The sequence below is a fragment of the Ranitomeya variabilis genome, chromosome 3, assembly GCF_051348905.1.
Source record: "Ranitomeya variabilis isolate aRanVar5 chromosome 3, aRanVar5.hap1, whole genome shotgun sequence".
Taxonomy (NCBI): domain Eukaryota; kingdom Metazoa; phylum Chordata; class Amphibia; order Anura; family Dendrobatidae; genus Ranitomeya; species Ranitomeya variabilis.
The window spans coordinates 641,306,207-641,326,961 of NC_135234.1; the positions used below are offsets into that span (position 1 = coordinate 641,306,207).

Sequence of the window (20,755 nt, forward strand, 5' to 3'; positions counted from 1 at the left end):
CCCAGCAAAACTATTTAAAGGCAATAGGCGTGACTAAGCCTCCAACCCGAGTACCAGCCAGATTATCCCTGGACAATCTGGATCAATCTAGCCGGCGCCACTGAGCATATAGTGGACGAATGAGGAATTACCGCTGTCTGTCGGACGCCCTAGTGTTAACAGCGTCTGACATGACAATCTTAAACAGATTATTTGGTGTGAAACATTAACAGTACAAAAAAAAAATTTTTTCAGTTGCATGGGTGGCGCTAGCGTGGGTTCAGTCACTGCTATGTGTATAGAGAGCATTGGCTGTAACCGCGTCCCCAGCACTGACTAACAGCAGGATCAGCATTAGACCCAGCTGTCAGTCAGTGTCGGGGACGAGGTTACAGTCACTGCTCTCTATACACAGATCGGTTACTGGACCTGCACTGGCACTGTGCTCGTCACTGAAACTCCAGTAATGATGGGCTCTAAGGTTCGGGTCACACTATCATAGAATATGGACGAGTACTATGCAAGAAAACATCGCGTAGCACTCGGACCATTGTTAATCTATGGGGCAGATCGCATCATCTAAATTCCCTGTCAGTATGTCTTTGGAATGTGGGATGAAACTGGAGAACCTGGAGGAAACCCACGCAAACACAGGGAGAACATACAAACTCTTTGCAGATGTTGCCCAAGGTGGGATTAGAACTCAGGACTCCAGCAATGCAAGGCTGCAGTGGTAACCACTGAGCCACCGTGCTGCCCTCATCCGTGTGTAATGCCCTTTTCAGTGACGCATGAAGATAATCTCTTCCACAATAGATCTACATGTCTTTATGATCTGTATATTGTTTAGGTTCCTACTACTACAGTTTAAGGGTATGTTCACACTGCCATATATTCTCTCATGCGAGAGGATTGGGACAATTATGCTAATGTCACTCTGTGAAGAGTTTGAGCCGAGTGTCATCTTAGTGTGATCACATTCTCTCACATGAGAGAATCACAGCACAGGTATGGAGAAGATGGAGAACTTAATTTCTCCTTCTTCTCCATGGTCTGTGTCTGCGGTAATTGGACTGCCCTTGGATGCAGTCTGATTTACACTTGTATGGGCGCGTGATCCAATTATCAGATGCACTCACACCATACTGATATTGTTCTCTCAAGCCGAATCGCCATAAGAAAAAAAAACGCAGATCATCAGTGCCCCATAGTATAAGATATGGCCTAGTGCTGTCTGATAAAACATCAGATAGCGTGTTATGCCCTAACAGTCAGTTGAGTCTGATGGGTTTTGCCAAAAGTAGCTCCGACCCCACCACATCACCACACATAATCCTGCCCCCCACCACATTACCACACACAATCCGCACCACATCACCACACACAATCCCGCCCCCCACCAAATAACCACACATAATCCCACCCCCCAACACATCACCACACAATCCCACACCCCCAAACACATCACCACATAATCCCGCCCCCCCACCACATCACCACACAAAATGATGCCACCCCACAACATTACTACACATAATCCCACATTACGACAGATAATCCCGCCCCCCACCACATTACCACCCATAATCCAGCCCCCCACCACATTACCACAGATAATCCCGCCCCCACCACATTACCACACATAATCCAGCCCCCCACCACATTACCACACATAATCCCGCCCCCCACCACATTACCACACATAATCCCACCCCCCACCATATTACTACAGATAATCCCACCCCCCACCACATTACCACACATAATCCCGCCCCCCCACATTACCACACCTAATCCCGCCCCCCACCACATTACCACACATAATCCCGCCCCCCACCACATTACCACACATAATCCCGCCCCCCCACCAAATTACCACACATAAACCCGCCCCCCACATCACCACACATAATCCCGTCACCCCACCACATGACCACACATAATCCCGCCACCCCACCACATTACCACACATAATCCCGCCCCCCACCACATCACCACACATAATCCTGCCCCCCACCACATCACCACACATAATCCCACCCCCACCACATTACCACACATAATCCCGCCCCCCACCACATTAACACACATAATCCCGCCCCCATCACATTACCACACATAATCCTGCCCCCCACCACATTACTACAGATAATCTCACCCCCCTCCACATTACCACACATAATCCTGCCCCCCACTACATTACCACACATAATCCCGCCCCCCACCACATTACCACACATAATCCCTCCCCCCACCACATTACCACACATAATCCCGCCCCCCCACCACATTGCCACACATAATCCCGCCCCCCCACCACATCACCACACATAATCCCGCCCCACCACCACATCACCACACATAATCCCGCCCCCCACCACATTACTACACATAATTCCTCCCCCCCACCACATCACCACACATAATCCCGCCCCCCACCATATCACCACACGTAATCCTGCCCCCCACCACATTACTACAGATAATCCCACCCCCCTCCACATTACCACACATAATCCCGTCCCCCACCCCATTAACACACATAATCCTGCCCCCCCACCGCATCACCACACATAATCCTGCCCCCCCACCGCATCACCACACATAATCCCGCCCCCAACACATCCCCACACTATTGTTATTAACTTCATTTTAAGTTAATTTACCACCTGCGTAAGCGCTATTGAATGCTGTCATTATTTACTTTAGTTTAATCACCAGCAGCGTTAATTAGATAGCAATGAGCGTGCCGAGCGTTAGCTGGCTGGAAACATCTAGTTTTATATAAATACAAATTCCAATGTGATTCATTGATATTTACACAGGATATGCATGACATTACGGCACAAACATAGGAGGAACATGTGTGTGAAAATTGTCAAAAAGTTTCCACCATCACCAATAATGTCTGCAAAAAAATCTATACATAATAAAGGTCAGCAGCCATACCACAGTCTCTTGTTGCATGTAAATGATACACAGAAAATCAGGGCTGGAAAATCGAACATTAACATTATTCCTATCTTCCTAGATGGATATTGTTGGACAGTGCTTGTAAAAATAACCAATTTTGCAATTTACTGCTTATTGAACTTTGCAACTGTTTCTGAGAAATTAACACTTTCCTTTAGTCTACAGCTTGTTAGGAGACCGACCATTGCTGCTGTCTAGCTTGTAAGCAATGCAATGAAGCTGTCAGGAGGCAACAGTGCTCACCAGCAATCCAGACTAGCTTCAAAACTGTGCTTACAAGCTCAGTAGGACAGAGCTTGTAAGCACATCGTACGTTCTGCTGTCTTCAATGCAATCAGCTGTAAACAAAAGAGAAGTATTAGTATCTCAAAAATAGCTTAACATTTTTATAATAATTAAATGGATCATGCTTGTAAATTTGCAAAAATTACTACATTTCTGGTTTTTTTTAAGTCAAGATGGGGTGCAGAGTGTACATTAATGAGAAAAACATTTTTGAGTTTACCAAATGGCTGCAATGAAACAAAGAGTGAAAAATGTAAAGGGGTATGAATATTTTCTGTACCCACTGTATATTAGTGAAGATTGCTGAATGGGTCCCAGGACAAGGAGGGACCCCGGTTGGTGCGGCTCTGACACATAATGTCTGATTTCACTAGAGAGGGCTTGTATGTTACATATCAGACTGGCAGACACCTTGTGTCCCAAATAGTCAATATTTCCTTTACTTGTACTAATCTGAAGGTTCTCAAACAGCTCATAGAAATAGTGCATCAGTGTTAGTAATAAATAAAAAAAGACATTAATTGTATTTTTATGGAGCTTGAAAAGTTTGTGAAAGTCATATGGATTGGAATGATCATTTTACTGGTCACAGTAAAAGGAAAAATTGGGGTCATCAACCCGGTGTTAACATGTATTTGTGGACTAGGCTTTTACAAATACTTAGAGAGCGTTGATTTTCACCCACCTCATGTATGTTATCCTGTGCATCACTTAATTCTTTGAGCAGGTTTTGGTGCTTTCAATGATGCCATGTAGTCCATAATAAATGTTGGGAAGTAGGAAAGGGGAATGTACAATAGTTTTGCATCCCATCCAGCAGAGTATCTTGTCCAGGGATGGCAGGCGGTCAGTGCATGCTCTATACAGTTTGTTACCCTGTAGTTCTTGGCAGAACTTGTTGTCACCATTTGCTCCATATTTTGTCGAACTGCATACATACAATGGAAATATTAATGTAAACTGTGCCGTATCTTATCTAAATAAGCCAACATCTTGGAAATGTTATATATTAAAGGGTATGCCCAGCTTTATGATGTTGATAAGCTATACGGGATAGAGATGAGGGGATTCGATCAGTGGAGGATTGAGTGTGAGTTGAATTGCTTGAAATTTGCGGTTTCAAGCCAGTGCTAACATTTTGTTATTTCATTGGCAAAAAACAGTTACCTGGCACCATTTTGAATACTGTTGAAGCATCAGAGAGCTGACTAACATTACTTTGCATTGCCGCATGTGCCTCCCCATAATGTCCAGCAACTATGATATCTTACGGATTACCGTACCTAGTACAGTGGTGGTCAATACCTGAGCCATCACAGATCGAAAGTTCCCAGTGGAGCACTACTCCTTTACCATCTCCAAAGTCACTGGGTAAGTCACTCTCTTTTAGAGTATAAGCTATTATGATCAGTGGGATTCCCTCTCTCTCCCACACGGAGGGTGTAAGTTCTTACAATCAGTGGGGTCCTCTCTCTCATGCCTGTAAAGTGCAAGCTCTTATGGTCAACATGATTCACTCTCTATGCCACACGTGTATTTTCTGGCCAATGACAAGCATTCCAGTATTGAGATTCACACAAATGTTTATGCCACAAATAGAAGTCTTGGAAAAAATTAGGTAAATTCAAATTTTAAAATTTTTCCTCATCTCTAATCCTAAGGAGACCCAATAATCTGATATTGATGAACTCATCAATATCAGATCATTGGGTATCCGACACTCAGTTGCCACACCAATAAACTGTTTACAGCTCCTGCAAGATGTAATCAGTTGGAATAACATGTCTCCAATAGCTGTGTAGTATGGCCATTGATGAAAACTGCATCTTACCTGCAAGTCTCGTCAACAGCCGATAGATAAGGTACACAGCCATGCTATTCTGGCTCCATTCACTGTTTACATCTGTAAGGGGTTGAGAGTCTTACCCCTTTAAGTCCCCATGCTGCTACTGTATATGTATATTTATACTCTATTACCGATGTATATTTTATGTTGCTGCACCATGTATTTTAATAGGGACAGTACTGTTTGGGTTGTGACCACTAGATTGGGACATAGAAGTCGCTACTCTGTATATAGCACTGTAGGAGTTGACTGTAGGAGGGGTTAGCTAGGAATAAGTCAGGAAGGTCTTCCTGTACTATTCAGTCGGGGGGTTTGACCCCTTAGTGCTCGGGTGGGCTACATACCTGAGCTGTCAGATAAACCCGTAATGTTCAAGCATGTGCCCAGCCATCCAGGGTACATGGAGAAGAGCAAAGTACAGCAAATCCTACAGTAGAGAAAGGAAGGAAACAAATGAAGACAAAGAGGTCACCGTAATAGTGTACAGGCAGGTCGCTCCAGAAAGTGGCGGATAGCTTCGTGGGCTAAGTATCTGATGTCCTGGGCGAAACGGGCAGATGGATGCTTTACCGTAGTGATGCTTCACAGGGAGTACATTGAGGGGCTGTCTGAGACGCCCCAAGCTGCGAAAACCCTTAGTGACGCAGGAAACAGAGAAGGGAAAGATGAAGTGATATGCTATATCATTTGTGATGGGAATGCTGGAGACTACTTGGATGTGCTGTGTCCTGAAGTAAATAAATTTGTTCAGTTGAGAGTTGCCCTGGACTGTGTCTCTATTCATTGGGATCCAGAAGCAGCCGCTTGCCAGCGAAGCAAAGGTGACACTGACAGCACAGTGAATACTGGGCACAAGATGCAAAATAAGAAACACCTTTTTCCTGTGAAGGGAGATCAGGGCATCAGACACCCAAAAAGCTCAGCCACAACTACTGCCCTGGCTGACCTTTACACATGCAGTTGGAGCTGGAAACAATTGATTGGTGATTCCAAGTATAGGATATGAATATAATAGAACTGGACAATCCCATTATTTACAGTTCTCAGCATAAATGAGTACATCCTCCTTGAAAAGTAAGAAATTAATCAATATCATACTGAATACAAGAACAATTTCCAAACCTTTGACAAAACTGAGTTTTATAGAATTTCTTTTTTTACCCATAACATGAAAGGAAGATTAATAATATAATTTTTATTACAAAATCTTCAGTTTTACTCAAATTAGTTGGTGAAAAAATGAATACACCCCACATCAAAAAATATTTGTATTTTGCATGACCTCCATGATTTTTAAGGACTGCTCCAAGTTTTCTAGGCATGGAGTTAACAAGTTGACAACAATATTACAACATCTATCTTTTTCTGTTATTTAACCCATTCTCGACATATAAGATAAGAAGATTGCAGCATCAAGTCTCCTATGGAGACTATTGAAACATGTAAAAAGTGAAAAAAAAGTTTACAACAATAAAAAAAATATAAAAGTTAAAATCACACCATTTTTGCCCCATTCAAAATAAAACAATAAAAAATATAAAAAATAAACATATTTGGTATCGCCACATTCAGAAACACCCGATCTATCAAAGTATAAACAGAATTAAGATTGATAGACGGCGTAATGTGGAAAAAATTAAAAATGCCACAATTACGTTTTTTTTGGTCGCCACAACATTGCAATAAATGCAATAACAGGCGATCAAAATATTGTATCTATCCCAAAATGCTATTGATAAAAACATCAGCTTGGCGGGCAAAAAATAAACCCTCACCCAGTCCCAGATCCCCAAAAATGTATATATACGGCACATGCGTGTCTCCCCCTTTGATGTGGGCTACGGTGCTGAGTCCGCATCTTTTCCGGCACATGACAGCTGATTTGATCAGCTGAAATGTGCGCCTAACAGCTGCGGGTAGAATCATGATTCATCCGCTTATGTTAACATGCTAAATGCTGCTGTTAATCACTGACACCGGCATAAAACATGCCAGCACAAGAAGAGTGTTACAAACCATGCCCATCGGTGTCCCAGTCACATGATCACAGGGTGCCAATTGTTTAGTATGACAACGCTGCTCAGTGGCCGGCATTCATAGCAGAAGAGCATTTCTGCTGCACAGAGCAGGGCAAAAGCGGCTTTTTTTAATCAAACTTTGGCGGTTTTTTTTCACCACTTAAATAAAAAAAGAGCCTACATATGTTTGGCACCTATGAACTTGTAATGACCTGGAGACTCATATTGGCAAGTCAGTTTTAGCATTTAGTTAACATGATAAAAAGAAAAATAAATTGTGGAATTGCACTTTTTTTTGCAATTTTACCGCATTTGGGTTTTTGTACAGTTTTCCACTACATTATATGGTAAAATCAATGGTGTTGTGCAAAAGTACAACTTGTCTCACATGGCAATATTGACAAATAATTAAGTTATAGCTCTGTGAAAAAGGTGAACAAAAAACAGAAAAGCACAGAAACGGAAAGTGGCCCCAGAGGTGAACGCGTTAAGAACAACCTCTTTAAGGCCTCTTTTACACGTCCAGATAATTCCGGTACCGGAGAAATCGGTACCGGAGTTATCCGTGTCCGTGTGTCCGTGTGCTCAAGTGGCACATCAGTGTGGCACACGTGCGGCATCCGTGTGCCGCCTGTGTGCCGCCTGAGGACCACACGGACCGTGCAGGAGAGACAGCGCTACACTAAGCGCTGTCCCTCCTGTGTGGTGCTGAAGGCGGCATTCATCTCTTTTCCCCCAGCGTTCGCTGGAAAGAAGAGATGAAAGATCATTTTTTTCTTCTTTTTTGTTAAAAAAAACTTTGCTGGTGTCCTCCCATCCCCAGTGCCCCGCCTGGCCCCTTGCAGATGTCGAAGAAATACTCACCTAGCTCCCGCGATGTCTCCTCTCTCCTCTCCGTGCTGGCAGCTTCTCCTGTGTGAGCGGTCACGTGGTACTGCTCATTACAGTCAGTGAATATTCCCTGACTGTAATGAGCGGTCTCACGTGACCGCTCACACAGGAGAAACTGCCAGCGCTGAGAGGAGAGAGGAGACCTCGCGGGAGCTAGGTGAGTATTTCTTCTGCAAGGGGCCGGGCGGCGCACTGGGGGGGGGGGGGGGGGGGGGCGGCGGGAGGCACATGCAAACTTTATTTTTCACAAAAAAAAACAAATACTTGAACTTTCATCTCTTCTCTCCTGTGGGGTAGAAGAGATGAATTCCGCCTTCAGCACCACAGCGGGGGGGGGACAGCGCTTACTGTAGCGCTGTCTCTCCTGCGGGCGGTACGTGCACACGGAGGAGAGTGCACACTGTTCTCCGTGTGCACGTGTGCAGGACGTATTGCTGTACGTGCTGCCGGTAAAAAACGGACATGTCAACATGTTTTGCACACGGACACACGGTCCGTGTGAAAACACGCACATGTGCAGAAACACATAGATTCTAATGGGTCTACGTGTGTCAGTGTCTCCGGTACGTGAGAAAACTGTCACTACACGTACCAGAGACACTGACGTGTGAAAGAGGCCTAAGAGCCTGAATGCTGGATGGAAAGTGAATCTCAACTGTATGCTCCATAGGTGTTTGATTGGGTTCCAATCCGGAGATATACTTGGCCACTGAATCACTTTCACTCTGTTCTTCTTCAGAAATGCAACATTGTCCTTAGATATGTGTTTTGAGCGATTGTCATATTGGAAAAATGCACGTCTACCAAGGGCACGGAGTGATGGTAGCATCTTCTGTTTCAATATAGAGCAAGACATCCGTGAATTTAATATACCATCAATGACGCTCTCATGCAGCCCCACATAAGGACACTGCTATCACCATGTTATACTCTATACATCATGCATTTTTGCAACGCCATACAGTTTTGATGCCATCAGTTCCAACGTCTTCACATTTTTCAGCATGGGGCCTGGCACATTGTAGGCAGGCTTTTTTGTGCATGGACTTCAGGAGATGCTTTCTTCCTGGACGACACCCAAACATGCTACTCCTCTGCAATGTAAGCCATATTGTGTCACGGGAAACGCTCACCCCGATTTGGTTTTCTACTTCTTTAGCTAACTGCAGTGAACTTGCATGTCGATTTTCTTCAACCCTTTTTATCAGAAGATTCTACTGATAAGGTGCTAAATTCCGTAGTTGGCCTAGATGTCTGTGAGACGGTTGTAGGTCCATCCTCGCTAAATTTGTGAATCACTTTTGCTCCAGTTTTCTGACTCATAAGTAAAGATTTTCTGACATTCTTGTAGCCTTCATCTTTCTTGAGTAAAGAAATAATTTTTTTCTCAGACTTTGTGACATTTCTCTTCCATGTGGTGCTATTGCTGACAGCATGAAATGAGAAGAAGTTTACTTTGTTAATAACACCTTTTTATTGTAAACTGTCTTGTGGACCCCTGTATAATGAATAATTACACTGACTTGTCTTCAAAATTTTGTTAATTCATAGTCTAAATTTTAGCTTTACTCCTAAGACTTTCATTAGGGTTTACTCATTTTTGCAACATGGGCTTGAATTAATTTTTTATGAAAATTACTTTTTTGGGTGTGCAAAATAACAAATCTTGTTTGCAATCAATGGTCCACATTTGTTGATTATGAAAGGAAACTAAACGCTTTCTGACATATCTGTTGGTGTATATTCACAAAGCACTTATTTCTTGGCTTGACACTGTCTTGCTGAACAAATTAACCAATACAGGCAAATGAATAATTATACAGTTGCATATATCCGCTACTGAATAAATAAGTTGAAAGCATATTAAGACTGTAAATTATTTTTAGATGGTGATGAATAAAAAAAAAAAATCACAATTAACTACACTTTTTAATATTTTTTAGTTTGCAAGATCGATTTGATTCTCACCTTCACAATAAAATGTTCAAGAACAGAGTTTAAAAAAAACTTACATTTCTTAAAGTATTCTTCTCCATAGATCATTTTGGTCTCAGCAGGTAACATCTGCCATTTATCATCTATACTCTTCTTAATGAGAGGCAAAATAGTAATGCTTGTGTTGAAAGCCCCTGGCTCCACTATTGAAACTTTTACTCCAAAATCATTAAGTTCCTGCCTGAAAACATGAATATACATATGTGTGAAAAAAATATTCAAGTGCATAGTAAATGATAAGACAAAAAAGCCAGTACATATTAACTGTCTGTAAACTTTATGGAAACCTTGAAATATAACTCTAAAATTATAGGTTGTTCCTTTACTAGGCAGCCTTAAAGAGGTGGCCCACTGTTTGCTTGTTGGTATATTAACATTTTCCACTATAAATCATTATATCCCTGAGGTTATGCCTTCAATTGAAATCCACACGGAAAAGTTGACAAGCTGATCAATTTACAGTACATGGTAGTTTTTTTTTCTGCGGCTCATGGATGAGATTTAAAGGGAACATGTCATGACAAAAAATGCTATTAACCTAAAGATATGGGGTTACTTTGCACTGCCACCACAATGAAAGCCCAGCTACCAGGAGGAAATAAACTTTAATCCTTTTTATTCTGAAAGCCTCAGGATTTCAGTCATAGGGGCATGATCGGCGCAGCATCAGTCACTGCTCTGTACATAGCGAGTGGCGTCTGTAACCACGCCCCAACACTGACTGACAGCCAGCTCAGAACATCAGTACAGAGCTGACAGTCAATATCGGAGCATGGTTAGAGGCCGTTTACAGTGTACTGAGCGGTGACTGAAGCTGCGCTGGCCACGCTTCTATGACTGAAAGTCCAAGGCTGCCGTGAAGGATTAAGTTCTTGTTCTTCTTTGGGCTTTCAGTGCACAACTTCAGAACGCTATTAATTTGCAGATTAATAGTAGCATTTTTGTTACATGCCAGGTTTCCTTTAATAAAATCACATCCACTATACTGGTTGTAATACATAATGGATTTAACATACAGAAAATTCAATGTAAACACATTCTTGTGAACATATCCTTATAGTGGCATGTAAAAGTTTGGGCACCCTATGTCAAAATTGCTGTTATTGGGAACAATTAAGCAAGCTGAAGATGAAATGATCTCTAAAGGGCCTAAAGCTAAAGATGACTAAAGATTACTAAAGAATATTTTTGTATTTAAGGCAAAAGAAAATATTGTCATTTTTTTTATTTTAAAAATTATAAAAAGGTGAAATGGGCCAATTCAAAAGTTTGAGCACCCTTGGAGATTTGTGTGCTCAGATAATTTTGACCAAGGTTTCATACCTTAATTAGCATGCTGGGTTATGGCTTGTTGATTACCATTATTAGGAAAGTTTGTTTCTGCGGCTGTGGGAGATTTCGCGGAAATTTTCTTTATCAAACTAGTGAAACAGATTGAGAATGTTTTAACATGGTCGAGATTCATTGATGATATTCTGTTGATCTGGCAAGGCAATGAATGTGATCTCAAAAGATTCATTAGGATCCAAATAATAATGACCACAACATCAAAGTGTCTTGTAAATATAATCAGCACTCCATAGAATTTTTGGATTTATTCCTTTACAGCACTTAAACTAAAACTTTCCACAAGGACACTGCCTTTAATTCATTCCTGTATGACACTTCGGCTTATCCTAGATCAACTAAAGAGGGGATACCTATAGGACAGTTTCTCAGACTAAGGAGGAACTGTTCTAACAATATGGTTTTCTTTCAATAGGCTGAGGAACTGACAACTAAATTCCAAGAGAAGGTACAGTAAAATGGTAATTCAACAGGGATTTTGCAGCGCAAAGAACAGCAAAAGAGAAGATCTCCTGGTACCAAGGAATAAAAGTAAAGAAAACAACTGGGTAATATTTATTTCTTCGTATAACGATCACTGGGGTGAAATAAGGAGGGCAATTGACAAATATTGGTCCATTCTCACAACTGATCCTGTGCTGGGGAAATATGTTCCAACAAGATCTTCCATTACTTATAGAAGAGCAGAAAACCTGAAGGACTCATTGGTATTGGTAATATTTCACGGGTAGAGGAAAAAATGGATTTAATGAAATTTCAACAAATTATTGATGTAAACATAACACCATCTGTAAAAAAGCTGAAGTTCAAAAAGAGGATTGCTTCTACAAATGAATAATTATGCTAAAAGCACATAAAAAATCCACAATAAACTACCCAAAAAAGTGCAAGCTAAAGGTTTTACAATGGCCATCACAGTCCCCTGATCTGGACATCAATCAAAATTTGTGGCTAGACATCAAATAGCAGAGTATGCAAGACGACCCAGTAATCTAATAGAATTGGAAGAATGTTCCAAGGAAGAATGGATGAAAATCCCTTAAACAAGAATTGAATGACTCTTGTCTGGCTACAAAAAGCATTTTGATACTTTCAAAAGTAGGTGCTAATAGGCATTAACCATGCAGGGTGCCCAAACCTTTGCATCGGCCCCTTTACCTTTTTGTAATTTTTAAAATGTAAAACAAGAAAATATATATAATTTGTTTTGCCTAAAATACAAAGGAAATGTGTCATCTTTAACTTACGCCCTTTAGAGATCATTTAATCTTTTATATACCACTGTAAACCCCGATTCACCAAACAGTATGTGCAAGACGTTTGGAGTAAAATTGTTTGAAATGTTGTAAAATATTTGTGCAGCTCATAGTTTGTGAGCTTTAGTCTTTTTACTCCACCTCTGGTCAGTTCAGCCAATGTTTTTACAAGTGGATAGACCTTAGTGGGTAAATGGCATAAATTACAACAGAAATGTACTCCAATCTATGACTGGAGTATATTTGTCAGACTGGCACATGGTGTTAGGGTTGGCGGAACGCACCGAGTATATATATATGTATAAATAGGTGCGTTCGCAACCCGGGGTCCACCGTACAGGAGAGGAACCTGCTGCTGGCAAATGGTGGCGCTATATGGCGGTATGAGCGAACTCTGTTAACTCCACAGATTTGCTAGAAACAAGATACTGTGCACTGTTAGCGTCACAGGGGAACACAGCTAACTGCTGAGCTGATGGCAATCAGTGGTCACGCACCAGAAAAGCATGCAAACACTCCTCACCGGAGGTGCCAGTATTCTAGGGGCTTATTTCAGCCAGGTCCCTGAATACATACATTCAAAACTCCTCACCGGAGGTGACGGTATTCTATGGGCTTATTTCAGCTGGGTCCCTGAATACATACATACAGGCGCGACAACAAATAACAAGCTCATGACATGAGGTGATACTAGCGCATGGCCGTGCAGCCATGCAAACCTTTTATAGCTGCAACAGCTTCAGGACCTTCCTTGGGAACCAATGGAAGTTGCTGCAATACCAGAGCAACTTCAGGACCTTCCTAGAGGACCAATGGGAGCTGCAGCAGTACTTGAGCATGTGACCCCTGACCTCCAATGAGAGGTCTTACCTTGGGCATGCTCAGTGTGTGCAAAACAGGACTTAGTCCCAGAAAAGCCTGCTCGCCGCTGACCAGTGCAGGCTACAACAGCAGAGCCTGGAAAGGCAGCAGTAACCCTTTGCACAGCATCAGACTGAGTGAGACACTGGTACCGACATCTCCACTGAGCAGGCTCCACTGCGGCTGATGTAGAATGGGAGACCGCAGCAGACATGGTTCGAGATCCCCCCTGTGCAGCGGTGGAAACTCGACTCCTAACACATGGTAGCTGGAAGATGTGACCAGTTCATTAAGATGAATTTGTTTGCCATGCCCTCTCACCACTTGTTTTCACTGCCCCCCTCCCCTCTAAGATTAGACTTGTTTTCCCAAAAGTTTACAGGCATCATCAGAGGTGGTATACAGACATCAAAGCTTGTAAAACTGTGTCATGTTTATCCACAGCTTTGGATAAATCGTGTCTCCCAAGGATTACATTATACAGTATGTTCTGACAGTTACAGACAATTTTTTCCTTTTAAAATATATAGACTGACATCATGTTTCGATCTCTGAAACATATCTTGGTGGGTCCATTCACCTAAAAAAAAATAAATGTCCCTTTGACCTATATTGCGCCATATTGTCAGGTCACTAAGAATATATCCAACTATATTGCAGCCTTCCAGACAGTGGGGTAACTAGACCCCTATGTGCCCCCAAAACGCAAAATTTGAACATGACCCCCCACCAGCATGTTGCAGAGATATGTAAACTCCAGCTAAACAATATGTAGTGTATATGATAAGCCCCCCATAAAGAAAAATTAAATAACTTGTGTGAGGCAGTGACCCCTGTTACAGCTAGGTGGCGCTGTTTTTTCTCCCCAGGATGCACACAGAGGCGTGGTGAGGCCATGAGGGGCCATTGTAGTCGCAGGTGTAGCTGTGATAACAATTGTTAAAAGCCCTGTAGTATAGAGAAGTTTTAGAATTAAGTATGAGCAGTCTCAGGTGTGTCTGGGCCTAGTGAAGCCTGACAACTCACAAAATACACAGTGGTGCTGCTGTCCACGATGACTGGTCATGGATGTGGACAGGTCTTGTGCCCGGAGGTGAACCAGAGGTAGACTGTCCTGTGCCCGAAGGAAGGACTAGCATGTCTCACAGCTGCAGACAGGAGGATGTCATGGTCTGTGTATGGCTGTGAGTAGAGACTGTGATACAGCGGTGCAGGACACCCATGGAACTAGTCAGAGAAGGACTAGCGTGTGTAGTGACTGCAATCTAAAGGAAGCTGTTATGAACTGGTGTGAATTGAGCACTGAAGTTATGTGCATTAGTGTGGATTGGAACCTTTTCTGTGTGAAGACAACACATTAAAAAGACTTTTATGTTTGAACTTTGTGGGTCACTGCTTATTCACTGCTACCGGTGCACTACACTTGACAATGGCAATGAAATAATTTTCTAAGTAATACTTCTAAATAAAACAGTCATACAGTTTACAAGTCCATGATAACATGACCAATATACCAATAATACCACATAAAAGAAATAATGCTGCCAAACCATGACCAAATATTATCAATAAATAGTGACCGATTAATACCACCATACTGATTATTATTAAAAATCATTAAGCTAACACTAATACTACCCCATACAAGGACTTTACAGTGGAAGGTATAAGAATTTAGAGTACAGGAAATCCAATGACACACCAATCATATCTCCACTTGAAGTAATTAATTTTCTCTTTGCTCCTTTATTCGGCACAGACCGCTCTGACTTTTTCCTGCTAGAACTTGTCCTTGCAAAATGTAACACACAGACATCTATCCCTTAGCACCTCTACAGCACCCTTCCCATATTTTCCCCCAATTGTACAGTAAAAATACCTTTCTTTTATCTCTCAGTAATAGTATCCCCAAAAATAAAATACATTTCTCTAGTGATGTTCCCCTTTTCCCCTTATGCAGTAATAATTAGTGCCCCTCTTTGCACCCCCGATATTATAGTACTACAACCCTTTGTACATTAATAATGTCCCATACATTAATAATGTCCCCATATGTGGACCCCATATATTAATAATGTCTCCCCTATGTGGCCTCATACGTTAATTTTGCCCCCATGTGACCTACACTCCGTAATATTGTCCCCCTATGTTACCTCAATAAATTAACATTGCCCCCCCTTGTGTCCCCACTGTGATGCAGCTGTATGCCCCAATAGTGTTCTTCACACTAACTTTAAAAAAAAAACAAGTAAATCTCTCACTTGTCCCCATTCCTAAATCATGCGGCTCTGCTTTCTTCCTCCTTCCCATAGCTGGCTCCCTGCCATGCACTTACTCTACAGCCACCAGTCATATAAAGGCCCACAACTACAGAGCATGCTGGCGTTACATCGCAGGTAGTGTTGAGCGATACCTTCCGATATCCTGAAATATCGGATCGGATTGGATCGGACCGATACCCAAAAAGTATCGGGTATCGCCGATTCCGATACCGGAAACCAATGCAAGTCAATAGGACATAAATATCGGAATGAAAATAAACCCTTTCTTTCCTTGCACATCCAGTTCCGCAGGGGGGAAGACTGTGGGCGGTGCAAGGGGGGAGACTGCGTGTCTATGTGTGCGGGCGGGGTCTGTGCGGGACCGTGGGGCGTCTATGCGGGCCTACCGGGGGTCTGTATGGGCCTCTCGGGGGTCTGTACGGGCCTCTTGGGGGGTCTGTGAAGGCCTGCCGGGGGTCTGTACTGGCCTCTCGGGGGTCTGTGCGGGGTGCCAGGGGTCTGTGCGGGCCTGCCGGGGGTCTGTACGGGCTGCCGGGGGTCTGTACGGGCCTCTCGGGGGTCTGTGCGGGCCTGCCGGGGGTCTGTACGGGCCTGCCGGGGGTCTTTGTGTCTGTGTGCAGGCATTGACCGATGGGACTACAAGTCCCATCGGGCTATGCCTGCTACAATGACAGTGATTGACACATTAGCCAATGATGGGACAGTAGTAGTCCCATCATCCGGCTAATGTGTTGAATGTAAAAAAAAACACAAACATACATACTACATACTACATACATACATGCAACCTACATACATACATACAACATACTATATACTACATACGTACTACATACATACAACATACTACATACATACAACATACATACAACATACTACATACATACAACATACTACATGCATACTACATACATACATACTACATACACACTACATACAATACATTCATTCTGTACATTACATACAATACATACATATAGACATACAGTACATATAACATACAGTTATCACCATCACTTGTCACTTTGTTCCCCGAAGCCAGTGTCATCTGTAAAAAATATTAAAAAAACAAACAAACAATATACTCCCTGATCCGCAGAAATCCACGAGTGTCCCACGACGATCACCCTTGGAAAACGACAGCATCAGCTGATGCGACTGCTCTCTAGGGGCTCCTGGAATATAATGCTACATACTGTACGTACTACATACATACAACATACATACTACATACATACATACATACTACGTACATACTGCATACATACTACATACACACTACAATCATGCAACATACATACAACATACATACAACATACTACATACATACTACATATATACTACATACATACAACATACTACATACATACTACATACATACATCATACTACATACATACAACATACTACATACATATTACATACATACTACATACATACAATATACTACATACATACTACATAAATACTACATACAAAACATTCATACATTATATTCATACCTTACATACAATACATACATATAGACATACAGTACATATAACATAGAGTACATACTCACCATCACTTGTCACTTTGTACCCCGAAGCCAGTGTCATCTGTAAAAAATATTAAAATAACAAACAAACAATATAATCCCTGATCCTTAGAAATCCACGAGTGTACCACGACGATCTCCCGTGGAGAACGGCAGCATCAGCTGATGCGACTGCTCTCTAGGGGCTCCTGGAATACAATGACGGGAGGAAGGTATCCTTCCGCACTGTATTCCGCCGCTGTAATAAAATAGTTCCTAGTCTCACTTTATGGCATTGCTGTGTGAGAAAGTTCCCACACAGCTTTTTGCCATAAAGTGAGACCAGTGAACTATAATAACCTCTCAGTGATGCACTGCAGGAGCCATTGTCTCCTGTCAGTGTGTCACTGAAGGTCCTATATAGCAGTGACATCACCCGATGTCACTGTTCTATAGGGGAGATCGTTGTGGGACACTCGTTATTATTTGGACTCCGGTGGACAGGTAGTAAACAGTTTATTATTTTACATTTTTTGCAGGCGCTGAAGTATGGTAAGTATGGTTAAATTAAGAATATTAAAATACTTTTTTCTGGCTGTGTCGTTATTTTATTTTTAACTCTTTCACTACTCTAGGATTAATAATGGATAGGCATCTTATTGACGCCTCTCCATTATTAACCCAGCTTAGTGTCACCTTACAATAGCAAGGTGACATTAATCATACTTACCATACTTCAGCGACTGCAAAAAACGTTAAATAATAAACCGTATACTACCTGTCCGCCGTAGTCAAATTAATATCGAGTGTCCCACGATGATCTGCCCTATAGAACAGTGACATCGGGTGATGTCACTTCTCTATAGGACCTTCAGTGACACACTGACAGGAGACAATGGCTCCTGCAGTGCATCACTGAGAGGTTATTATAGATCACTGGTCTCACTTTATGGCAAAAAACTGCGTGGGAACTTTCTCACACAGCAAAGCCATAAAGTGAGACTAGGGACTATTTTTTTACAGAGGCAGAGGAATACACTGCGGAAGGATACCTTCCTCCCTTCATTGTATTCCAGGAGCCCCTAGAGAGCAGTCGCATCAGCTGATGCTGCCGTTCTCCACGGGAGATCATCGTGGTACACTCGTGGATTTCTACGGATCAGGGATTATATTGTTTGTTTGTTATTTTAATATTTTTTACAGATGACACTGGCTTCGGGGAACAAAGTGACAAGTGATGGTGAGTATGTACTCTATGTTATATGTACTGTATGTCTATATGTATGTATTGTATGTAAGGTATGAATGTAATGTATGAATGTTTTGTATGTAGTACAGTATGTGCTACATACTGCTAAGGAAAGCCTTGAGAAAGCTAACAGAACGCTGGAGCGAAACGTGCGTCGGGGGTGTCGCCCAACTTTACCTATCTCCTGCACCTGGGTAAGAGGAATTTTAGGTGACCACCATTACCGCACCTTTTACGCTATTTGCATTTATGGTACTAGCTGTATGGTGGGTCCTTTGTAGTTTGTTCCGGAGTTTGGATCATAGATACACTAGCATTACCTATAAGCTGCAAAATAGGTCCATATATTGGATCATAGATGTATGATTTTGTATATGTATAGGTCTATAGGCTGTTTCCGGACATGACACAACCTCTTTATCACTATGTGACCTTTTTGTAACACTGTCCGGGTCAAAGGGATGGGTCTTAGTGTCCTTAGTTATAAATACGTGTTTGTTTGTGTATTTTCAGTGTCTTAATAAAATTTATATTTTTTTAATATTGTATTTTGAACGCTCCTTTTCTTCTCCTGATTAATCAGAATACCCGATATTTGCAGTATCGGAATGCTCAACACTAAATTCGCAGGCAACAAAATGGCAGGGTTATGTTATGGGCCCTGCCTGCGACATGACTCCAGCATGCTCTGAAGCTGCAGGCATCTGATAGGTCCAGCAGTGCACAGCAGGGAGCCAGTGGCTCTCTGCTCCATAGTAGTTTTCAACTGGAGGTGCAGATACATCTTCATTTGAAAATAGCGCTGTATCCAAAGGGCTCCCTCACCCATGGGCCCAGTTGCACCCCATGTGAAAACAATTGTGGCGCCATTGCTTCCAATCCTGAGCGATCGTCCTGACATATGCCTAAAATGTTGGCTTCAAATGTAATGGCGCAAAGTTTAGCATACAGTAGAGATAAAAAGCGGTGTAAACTTGGTGTTCGCTTCTCCACTGTAGAATTTTTCTTGGCTCTTATCAGCAATAAGAGAATACATTTTCTTAAAATGTTTAAACCCAGCTCTACATGTCGATTACAATCTATTTACCTTAAGGTGTCTGAGAAAACCTCCACACAATATTTGGAGATATTGTAACCACCTGGAATAAGAGCCAGTCTGCCGGCAATGCTGGAAACGTTGACTATCCTTCCTTGGGCTTTCCTGACCTGTGGCAGTAATGTCAGTGTCACATCAATCATCCCCAGTACGTTCACCTCAAGAACTTTAACAAAGTCATTTTTTTTCTGCCATCCAAGGGGAGCCATTGAACCAGGAATGGCGGCATTATTCACCAGACCCCAAAGTCCTAGAAAAACATGAAAGCTTAAAATGTAAATGACTTTTACTCTAAAATGTTAGCAGGATTTCAACTATGAAAACTGTAAGCCTTATGGGTACATTTTACAACCTAGCGTATGGGCTCCAGCCTTATTGTTACTTTTGCACTTGAACATCTACTCATAGCAAAGATAAAAAATTATCTTAAACTTTTAAAATGTTCAAAGCAGCAATGCATACTCAGGACACTGAATGTTAGGGCAGATGCAGATGACCATTTTTTTTCCATCAGAGAAAATCTGTCCTATTATGTTATTCATGCTCAGATTAGAGTTTAATCAGATTATGATCAAAGTGTGATTGACTGTGATGCGCAGCAGCTCCGGCGCATGCGTACACAGTGAAGCTGGGAACTACAAACAGCTTCAGTGCGCATGTGCGGTGAGCCACTTGTCACGCTGCATGCGCAGAGGGCCAATAGACAATGCAGAAGTGCGACTACTTAACTACATATTGGCTCTTCCAAGCCTATTAATATCAGCCCTCAGGTATCTACCTAGCCTGTGCTGGTTGTTAATTATAGGGGGGGCCACATCATTTTTGGGGGGTTTCCCATTTTAATAACTATTAAAGGTAAACTATACAACTGTGAAATGATATTTATAGCCTAGGACGCTCCATGTTTATTATCTCCTTCCCAGGCTAGAAATATCTGCACCCAACTGGCAGATTTCCCTCAACTGGTTATTTAAACCTGAAGGAACCCCAATCCATTTTTTTCTTTGAGATATTTAATTATTAGCTAAATACATGAACATTAAACTACACAAGCACTGTACTAATTACATATTTGACTGACATCTTTCTATTTATCTATTCTATGTATATATCTATTTTATCTATTCCATTCTGGCTGGTCACACAGTAAATTTACTGTACT

At 42.0% G+C, this 20,755-nt stretch overlaps 1 protein-coding gene across 2 annotated transcripts in view; it reads right to left on the reverse strand.

Moving 5' to 3' along the window:
* LOC143816806 (retinol dehydrogenase 7-like) overlaps positions 1-20,755 on the reverse strand; it is a 45,312-nt gene that overhangs the window by 9,071 nt on the left and 15,486 nt on the right. For both annotated transcript variants that reach the window (XM_077297662.1, XM_077297663.1), the window contains exons 3-5: positions 19,585-19,843; positions 10,005-10,168; positions 3,923-4,165 (exon numbers count right to left, since the gene is read on the reverse strand). In XM_077297662.1, coding sequence (XP_077153777.1) covers positions 3,945-4,165; positions 10,005-10,168; positions 19,585-19,843 — 644 coding nt within the window. In that variant the 3' untranslated portion in view covers positions 3,923-3,944. The remainder of the gene's footprint in view (positions 1-3,922; positions 4,166-10,004; positions 10,169-19,584; positions 19,844-20,755) is intronic.